The sequence below is a fragment of the Dendrobates tinctorius genome, unplaced genomic scaffold, assembly GCF_039654945.1.
Source record: "Dendrobates tinctorius isolate UK_male_01 unplaced genomic scaffold, ASM3965494v1 ptg000230l, whole genome shotgun sequence".
NCBI classification, from domain to species: Eukaryota; Metazoa; Chordata; class Amphibia; order Anura; family Dendrobatidae; genus Dendrobates; species Dendrobates tinctorius.
This window is the reverse complement of record NW_027361897.1, coordinates 12,363,813-12,374,418: the sequence shown is the minus strand read 5'-3', so window position 1 is coordinate 12,374,418 and position 10,606 is coordinate 12,363,813. Positions and strand designations below refer to the sequence as shown.

The 10,606-nt window shown below is 40.7% G+C and overlaps 1 protein-coding gene across 2 annotated transcripts in view; it reads left to right on the top strand.

Moving 5' to 3' along the window:
* The first annotated feature begins 2,969 nt into the window (after positions 1 to 2,969).
* PDE6C (phosphodiesterase 6C) overlaps positions 2,970 to 10,606 on the top strand; it is a 119,560-nt gene continuing 111,923 nt past the window's right edge. The window contains exon 1 of one of the 2 annotated variants that reach the window (XM_073555832.1): positions 2,970 to 3,163. In XM_073555832.1, coding sequence (XP_073411933.1) covers positions 3,092 to 3,163 — 72 coding nt within the window. In that variant the 5' untranslated portion in view covers positions 2,970 to 3,091. Of the gene's footprint in view, positions 3,217 to 10,606 lie in introns of both variants that reach the window. The other variant, XM_073555833.1, reaches the window with a different exon arrangement.

Here is a 10,606-nt window from a genome sequence, read left to right as displayed (position 1 = left end):
TTAATAAAACTGCTGCAAAATGGTTTCATTGGGAGGGAGACCTTACAGTCCTCCTCGATGTACCACAGGTCCACATCATGCTGAGATAGTTCCTTGCGTGTCCTTTTGCAACAATTTGATCCTCCAATACATACATACATTGTGTATATATATATATATATATATATATATATATATATACAGAGAGAGAGTGTGAAGGGCAAAACAATGTTTTGAACTTTTGACTTTCAAGCTCCATATCTCGCCATCCACTACAGCTTTGTCCGTGAGACTACCATCATCATGCTTCATAGATTATGCCCCAATAAGATGCTTCATAGATTATGCCCCAATAAGATGCTCAATAGATTAAGTCCCATATGATGCTCCATAGATTATGCCCCAATAAGATGCTCAATAGATTATGCCCCATATGATGCTCCATAGATTATGCCCTCATATGCTGCTCCATAGATTATGCCCCCCATATGCTGCCCCATAGATTATGCCCCCATATGCTGTTCCATGGACTATGCCTCCATATGCTGCCCCATAGAATATGCCCCCATATGCTGCTCCATGGACTATGCCCCCATATGCTGCCCCATAGAATATGCCCCCATATGCTGCTCCATGGACTATGCCTCCATATGCTGCCCCATAGAATATACCCCCATATGCTGCTCCATAGATTATGCCCCCATATGCTGCCCCATTAAATATGCCCCCATATGCTGCCTCATAGAATATGCCCCCATATGCTGCTCCATAAAATATGCCCCATATGCTGCCCCATATGCTGCTCCATAGAATATGCCCCCATATGCTGCTCCATAGACTATGCCCCCATATGCTGCCCCATAGAATATGCCCCCATATGCTGCCCCATAGAATATGCCCCCATATGCTGCTGCATAAAATATGCCCCATATGCTGCTCCATAGACAATGCCCCCATATGCTGCCCCATAGAATATGCCCCCATATGCTGCTCAATAAAATATGCCCCCATATGCTGCCCCATAGAATATGCCCCCATATGCTGCCCCCATAAGATGCTCCATATATTATGCCCCATATGCTGCTGTTGCAAAAAATAATGCCATACTCACCTCTCCTGCTCAGGACCCAGCACCTGAGATATTCACGTGTCCGGGCTCCATCACTGCTCACCGCTGTCTGCCGCTTCCTGTATCAGTGACTGTTCAGCCAGCAGAGGGCACGGCGTGCACTAACCACGTTACCGCACCCCCTGCTGCCTAAACGTCACTGACACAGGATGCAGCAGACAGCAGTGAGCAGCGATGGACCCGGGACAGGTCAATATTGGATATACTTACCCCCTCCTGGCACGGTCTCTGCAGCCCTGTTTCTCCGACTCCCACAGTCTCCGGCAGCTCTTCCTTCCTTCAGTGGTCACGTGGTACCACTCATTAAATTCATGAATATGCGTGTATTCATGAGTTTAATGAGCGGTACTACGTGACCGCTGAAGGCAGGAAGGGAGACCGTGGGAGAGGCGGGGGGTTGCAGAGACCACGCCGGGGGGTCAGTATGATCTCTGACACCCCCGCTCCCCCTAACCCACGACCCCTATAACCCTCATAATGCACAACTTATCCTTGAGAAAGGAGTCCGAAACGCGCGTTGGGGCGGACGTGCTGGTCCAGGAGGAGACAGCACCCTGCACCCCCACTACCCAGGAGGTAAATTTACCGAAAAGTTGTGCATTATGAGGGTTATAGGAATGGTGGACTAGTGGGGTTTATGCCGGACTTGCAGCGGCTTTCCCATATTTACTGTGAGTGGCAGCCACTGTGCTAGTTAACATGGAATAATAGGTAAAATCATGTCCAATAGGCTATATGTAGGCCGTCTGAGAGGTGTTAATTTCTTACTTTAATATACATTGGTGGATTACTATTGGGAGGTGTGCAATAGGCGTGATTTTTATATTGACCCATTAATCCTTGTGCCACATTGGAGGGATTGATTGTGTTATATTATGGCCGGTAATTTTTGCACAGCATTCTCTATTATTAATAAATGGCTATAATTCATCAATAGGCACACAAAGGGTATTATTGATTAAAACCTGTGTATCACCATCGTTGTGAGCGGTGTGTGTGGGCACCTCATGTAATTGCTGATTATTGTATATGCAGTTGCTCCTTTTGGATCTGTTGCGTTATTTGAGAATTGTGAGTGACGAGTGTCGTGTACTATTCTATCATCTTAAATATTTGGCAGTATGAATTTTAATTATGTGTTCTAATAAAAATTATATTTTTTATAAGACTATTGCCTTTTGATCATCGCTTTTTTCTATGACTTTATATGGTAATTGATGATAGGCTGCAGTAATCCAGCCACATACATGGTTAATTAACCATGTGTGGTTGTCAGATCTTTTTGTGTCTATAAAATGATGGTAGTCTCAAGGTAAAAGCAGAAGTGGATAATGAGATATGGAGCATGAAAGTCAAAAGTTCAAAACATCGCTACCCTTTTGCTCTTCACTGTATATATGTATATGTATTGTGAGGCAGTGACCGGGGTCACAGGTCGGGGTCGCTGTTTGTGCTCCCCAGGATGCGCACGGAGGCATAGTGAGGCCAAGAGGGGGCATTGCAGTCCAGGTGTAGCTGTGATTGCAATGGTGAAGCAGTGACCGATGTCACAAGTAGGGGTCACTGTGTGTTCTCCTCAAGATGTGCATGGAGGCGTATGAAGGCCATAGGAGTGCATGGCAGTCACGGGCATAGTGGTGACTGCAATGCAGACTAGAAATAATAAAAATAAGTGTAGTCGTGTCCAAGGCAGATGTGGGGAAAACCTGCTCCGAGATGTTGTGTTGTGAAACAGACTGCAGGATGGTAGTCGTGCAGTTTGTTTTGTTCCAGGCCCGGGTTTTCCATGTGGCTGAAGGCCACTGGTTTCTTTGTTAAAAGCCCTGCAGGAAAGGGTTTGGGTGTGTCAAGGCCAGTTTCAGTTTGGTATAGGTGAGGGTGCAGAGCAAAGGTTCTGCAGAGCTTTGTCTGTGTGAAGAGACACAGGACAGAGCGGAGCCAATAGACCTGTCACCCACAGTGTACACAGCGGTGCTGCCGTCCATGGTAACTGGATTCGGAGGTGGACTGTTCTGTGCCAGAATGAGGACTATCATGTTTAACGGCTGCAAGCAGGTGAATATGGTACCCGGCTGTAATCCAGAAGATATCAAGGACTGTATACGGCTGTGAGTAAAGAGACATTAACACGGTGGTGTAGTCGCCCACGGTAGCTGGTCAAAGGAAGACTGGCGTGTTTAGTGACTGCAATTTAAAGGATATCGTGTACTGTGTAAAGGCTGTGAGCAGCATCGGACTGGCCCACCGGAGAACCGGAGGATTCTCCGGTGGGCCCTGGCATCTGGTGGGCCCTGGCACCTGCTGGCATACAGGGCCTGCAGTTGCCTAGGGCCCCCGCTGCTCCAGGGGCCCCCAGCCAGTGGTGTGTCGCACACCATGCAGCTGCTATGGGGGCCCCTGCCAGTGGAGCAGCAGCGGGTGTCAGGAGGCAGGAGCCCCTGTCCCCGCTGCTAAAGAGAAATGAATATTCACTGCGAAGCAGTGAATATCATTTCAGGTCTCCACACCCCCAGAGGCCCCGCCCCCAGCCCAGTAAGCCGCTCTGCATCAGGGCCGGCGCCGCCCTCAGTCCTCTCTGCTCCTGACTCACAGCCAGTGCGCGATGACGTCACTACATCGCGCACCCGCTGTGTGTCTGGCAGAGGGGGCAGCTCCTGACACTGAAGCCGGGATCAGCGTGGGAGCGAGGAGGAGAGGTGAGTATTGTGTTTTGTTTTGTTTTTTTTATATCTCTCTCACTCTCTCTATCTGTCTCTATCTATCTATCTCTCTCTCTCTCTATATATATATCTCTCTATCTCTCTTATATCTATCTATCTTTCTATCTCTATCTATTATCTATATCTATCTATCTCTATATCTATCTCTATCTATTATCTATATCTATCTATTTCTATCTCTATCTATCTATCGCTCTATCTTTATATCTATCGTTCTATCTCTACATCTATCTCTATATCTATCTATCTATCTCTATATCTTTCTATTATGTCTATCTATCTATCTATCTTTATATCTATCTATCTTACTCTATCTATCTCTATATCTATTATCTCTATATTTATTATCTATCTAGCTACCATCTATATCTATCTATCTTTATCTATATATATCTCTATCTAGTATCTATATCTATCTATCTATCTCTATACCTATCTATCTATTTATCTATCCGTTATCTATCTCTATATCTTTTCTCTGTATCTATCTATCTCTATATCTATATCTCTCGCTATCTATCGCTCTATCTCTATATCTCTCTATAGCTATCTATCTATATATCTATCTATCTCTATATCTATCTCTCTGTATATCTATCTATTGCTCTATCTCTATATCTATCTATTGCTCTATCTCTATATCTATATATCTATCTATCTTTCTCTATCTATTTATCTCTATATCTTTTCTCTGTATCTATCTCTCTCTATATCTATATCTATCTATCTCTATATATATCTATTATCTCTATATCTATATCTATTTCTCTCTATATCTCTATATCTATCTATCTATTTATCTCTATCTCTATATCTATCTCTCTGTATATCTATCTATCTTTCTATCTCTATATCTATCTCTATATCTATCTATCTTTCTCTATCTATCTATCTATCTATTTATCTCTATCTATTATCTATATCTATCTCTATCTATCGCTCTATCTCTATATCTATCTTTCTATCTCTACATCTATCTCTATATCTATCTTGCTATCTATCTCTATATCTATCTATATCTATATCTATCTATTATGTCTATCTATCTATCTCTATTATCTATATCTACCTATCTCTATATCTTTCTATCTTACTCTATCTCTATATCTATCTGTTATCTCTATATTTATTATCTATCTTTATCTATCTCTATCTATTATCTATATCTATATCTATCTCTCTATCTATTTATCGATCTCTGTATCTATATCTCTCTATATCTATCTCTCTCTCTATCTACCGCTCTCTCTATCTCTATCTATCTTTATATCTATATCTATCTATCTCTATATCTATCTATTATCTCTATATCTATCTACCTATCTATCTCTATATCTCTCTCTATAGCTATCTATATATTATCTCTATATCTATCTCTATATCTATCTATCTCTATATCTATCTATCTCTATATCTATCTATCTCTATATCTATCTTTCTATCTAACACTATATCTCTGTATCTATCTCTATATCTCATTATCTATCTATCTCTATCTCTCTCTCTTTATCTATCTATCTATTGATCTATCCATCTATCTCTATATCTATCTCTATATCTATCTATTATCTCTATTATCTATATCTATCTATCCATCTATCTATCTAGCTATCTCTATCTATCTCTATATCTCTCTCTATATCTGTCTATCTTTCTAACTCTATATCTATCTATCTATCTCTATACATATCTCTATATCTAGCTATTATCTCTATATCTATCTCTATATCTATCTATCTGTCTATCTCTATATCTATTATCTCTATATCTATCTATCTCTATATATATCTCTATATCTATTTTTATTTATAGCCATCTATCTATATATATTTATCTCCATATCTATCTATATATGTCTATATTATTATTATTATATCTGTATATCTCTATCTATTATCTATCTCTATCTGTTATGTATCTCTATCTATATATCTATCTCTATATCTTTCTATCTATAGCTATCTATCTCTCTATCTATCTATCTATCTATCCATTATCTATTTTCTATCTATCTCTATATCTATCTACCTATCGATCTATCTATCTATCTATATTTCTTTCTATATCTATCTTTATATCTATCTTTATATCTATCTCTATCTCTATGAATCTTTCTATCTATATCTATCCATTATCTACTTTCTATCCATTATCTACTATCTATCTCTATATCTATCTATTTCTACATCTATCTTTCTATCTATATCTATCTAACTCTATATCTATATATCTATATAGCATTATACCCTATGAGGGGGTACATTATTCCCTATGAGGGGGGCAGTATTATACCCTATGAGGGGGCAGCATTATACCCTATGAGGAGGCAGCATTATACCCTATGAGGAGGGCAGCATTATTCCCTATGAGGGGGGCAGTATTATACCCTATGAGGGGGGCAGTATTATACCCTATGAGGGGGTGCATTATACCCTATTAGGGGGTGCATTATTCCCTATGAGGGGGGCAGTATTATACCCTATGAGGGGGGCAGTATTATATTCTATGAGATGGCTGCATTATATTCTATGAGATGGCTGCATTATACTATGTGAGGGGGCTGCTTTATATTCTATGAGGGGGCTACCCCAACTCCTGCTACATAATTAAGACATGTACAACCTTATATTATACCCGGATATTAGCGTGTTTTACCGCATAATTGGTGGTCTGGTATTTAACTCTATGCAGCTACATAGTGGGCCCCAAGAATGATTTTCTCTGGTGGGCCCAAGGTGTTCCAGTCCGACGCTGGCTGTAAGTAAGAGATATTGACACAGCGGTGCAGTCACTCACGGCTACTGGTCAAAGGGAAGGCCAGCGTGTTTAGTGACTGTAATCTAAAGGATACTGTGTGCTATACAGTGCTCTGAAATGGACATTAACATTATATGCACTTGTGTGAATTGGACATTTAATGCCGTGAAGTAACGCATTAAAGAGACTTTTGTGTTTGGACTTTGTGGGTCACTGCCTCATCACTGCACAGCGTGCTACCATGACACTAAAGTATATACAGTGCCTTGCGAAAGTATTCGGCCCCCTGGAACTTTTCAACCTTTTCCCACGTATCATGCTTCAAACATAAAGATACCAAATGTAAATTTTTGGTGAAGAATCAACAAGTGGAACACAATTGTGAAGTTGAATGAAATTTATTGGTTATTTTAAATTTTTGTGGAAATTCAAAAACTGAAAAGTGGGCGTGCGATATTATTCGGCCCCTTTAACTTAATACTTTGTTGCGCCACCTTTTTCTGCGATTAAAGCTGCAAGTCACTTGTGGTATGTCTCTTTCAGTTTTGTACATCGAGAGACTGAAATTCTTGCCCATGCTTCCTTCGCAAACAGCTCGAGCTCAGTGAGGTTTGATGGAGATCGTTTGTGAACAGCAGTTTTCAGCTCTTTCCACAGATTCTCGATTGGATTCAGGTCTGGACTTTGACTTGGCCATTCTAACACCTGGATACGTTTATTTGTGAACCATTCCATTGTAGATTTTGCTTTATGTTTGGGATCATTATCTTGTTGGAATACAAATCTCCATCCCAGTTTCAGGTCTTTTGCAGACTCCAACTGGTTTTCTTCAAGAATGGTCCTGTATTTGGCTCCATCCATCTTCCCATAAATTTTAACCATCTTCCCTGTCCCTGCTGAATAAAAGCAGGCCCAAACCATGATGCTGCCACCACCATGTTTGACAGTTAACTGAGTATTGCTGATAATCATGCTTCATATATTGTTGTTTATTATCTAATACGCTGTATACTGAAGGTTTTTGCATCTTATTATATGAACTACATAGATTTGTTGTCGCATTTTATGTTATTTTTGTAATGTATAAAATCAATAACTTTTTTAATTAAAAAAAAAAGGAGAGAGGCAGCTTGGTGACACAAAGTTTGTAATGTAATCTCTTTACTGTTGGAAATGTTGTTTTTTGCCCAAATCCATAGACATAACAGTCAGAACTTAAAGTTACAGTTTTATAGATGCCATTCTGCATACAGTATATGTAAGCGGTACATTTATAATAACTTTAATTATGAGTTAAATGGAGAAAAAACGCCAATTGCACCATTTTTATTAATACCATGTACAGATCTCCTTAAATGATATGTACTGTATTGTACAGATAGCTACAATTACAGGAATAACAGACATGTCCATTTAATTTACTGGTTTGTCATTTATGCAATTTAAATTATTTATATTATATTTAGAATTTGTTTTTGCGCCTTTTTTAATACTTTTATGTAAGAAAAAAATTCTGACTTTTACGTTTCTAATTTGTTTTTACTGGTATATAGAGATGTACAGTAAAGGACAAGAATTCCATTTGGATTGTTAGACAGAGAAAATTCTCCAACACATAACAGTGCAGCCTGGGACTCACTTTTAATATTTTGTTTCCTGAGTTTGAATCCTGGGTAAGACCATCCATAAGAAAATTAAATATTTTAAGGGCATCTTTTGAGCACATTCAGATGCTGGGTGAAAACTTGTCTAATAGAAGAGATGATGAAGGTGTAACGAGGTGACAGGGTCCATTAGGTGTCTTCCCCCCTGTGGATACTGGACACCTGTATTACATGCGGCACCCTGTCGCTTGCTAATGTTAGTGTAATGTGCTGTATTGTTTATGTACTGCACTGTGATGTATTTAATATGTGTAGAAGTAGGGATAGTATAGAGGTTAGTATAGGAAAATAGTTCGGTTAGATTAGTGGGGAACATTGGAGATAGGGAATAGGATTACTAGCATAGTATTAGTTAGCATAAGGGTTTTCCTGTTGGGAGGGGCTACAGAGCAGTGCAGTACAGAGCAGTGAGATATAGGAGGGCACCTCCTGGTTTGGGATCAGTGCAGTCAGGATGGAGCAGTGAACAATGAGAAAAGACAGTCTGCCAGCTGTGGGGATAAAGCTGCTATGGCAGGAAGGAGCCCCAGGCTGAGGAACGTCCGGACGGTCACCAGCTAGAACAGAGGCCAACCCGAAGAGGAGCCGGGGTCTACGACCGGGGCAGGTGAAGCTGGGAAGGCAAATCTGGCACCTTTTCCTATTGAAGCTGGACCAGGGAATGATAGGAAGCTGGTGGGCCTGGAGCACAAACGGGACAGGTATTGTCCAGAAGCGAGATAGGGATTGTCAAGGAGTGGGACACAGATTGCTATAAAAAATGGCAGGGATTGCCAGAAGGAGAAAGAGACTGCAAGAGAAACAGGGAAAGCTGAGGAAATGCCACTCTGTGTAAATTGTGCTGCGTGTGATGGATACCCTACTGCTCAGCAAAGTTAAACAGTTGTAAAAACACATTGACTCTGAAGTGGTTTGTGAAGTTCATGGATATGGAACCGGAGTGATCGAAGCCGAGAGGACTCTGGCAGTGAATGTCAGTGTTCTGCTGTGCACGCTGCATATGCAGCAGGGAACTGGGTAGTTAGCGTGCACTCTAGTCAAATATAGACGAGGTGCAGGTGCAACGGACCAGTAGGTCCTAATTACAAGTTAATTAAATTCACCGCACACTCAAACAGACTTTATGCAAATAGGTGTTCATTTTATTACATGTGGGAGCCAAACAGGAATATAGCACACAGTGGAAGCGATATAAATAAAAGACGTTTCAGCTCAGCCCGAGCCTTTATCATATTATCGCTTATTCCAATATTGGAGGTTTGTATAGAGTACAGAAGGAGAGGAGAATCCCTCAAGAAGAAATACCAAGATAAATGGCTGATGTGTGCTGAGAGAAGGAAGCGCTCCCGCGCCTGTCAGAGGATGCCACACATATAATAAAATGAACACCTATTTGCATAAAGTCTGTTTGAGTGTGCGGTGAATTTAATTAACTTATGCAGCAGGGAAGACATTATATCTCATCTGTGGGGTGCCAGGGTGTAGGAACACTACAGCTCCTTGCCACAACTCCCTCCCTGGCCGCTTTACAAAGACAGTAACATCCTGTGTAATTGCAAAAGATTTGTATAGGGATTGTTATGAGCCTATATAAATTCGCCTTAGACTCAGCACACTTCAGTCATGCTGAACCCACCTCCTCTACACTGTGTGCAGAATTATTAGGCAAATGAGTATTTTGATCACATCATCCTTTTTATACATGTTGTCCTACTCCAAGCTGTATAGACTTGATAGCCAACTACCAATTATGAAAATCAGGTGATTTGCATCTCTGTTATGAGGAAGGGTGTGGTCTAATGACATGAAAACCATATATAAGGTGTGCTTAATTATTAGGCAACTTCCTTTCCTTTGGCAAAAAGGGTCAGAAGAGAGATTTGACGGACTCCGAAAAGTCAAAAATTGTGAGATGTCTTGCAGAGGGATGCAGCACTCTTGAAATTGCCAAACTTTTGAAGCGTGATCACCGAACAATCAAGCATTTCATGGCAAATAGCCAACAGGGTCGCAAGAAGCGTGTTGATAAAAAAAGGCGCAAAATAACTGCCCATGAATTGAAGAAAATCAAGCGTGAAGCTGCCAAGATGCCATTTGCACCAGTTTTGCCATATTTCAGAGCTGCAACGTTACTGGAATATCAAAAAGCTCAAGGTGTGACATACTCAGGGACAAGGCCAAGGTAAGGAAGCCTGGAAAACGACCACCTTTCAACAAGAAACATAAGATAAAATGTCAAGACTGGGCCAAGAAATATCTTAAGACTGGTTTTTCTAAGGTTTTATGGACTGATGAAATAAGAGCGACTCTTGATTGGCCAGATGGATGGGCCCGAGGCTGGATCAGTAAAGGGCAGA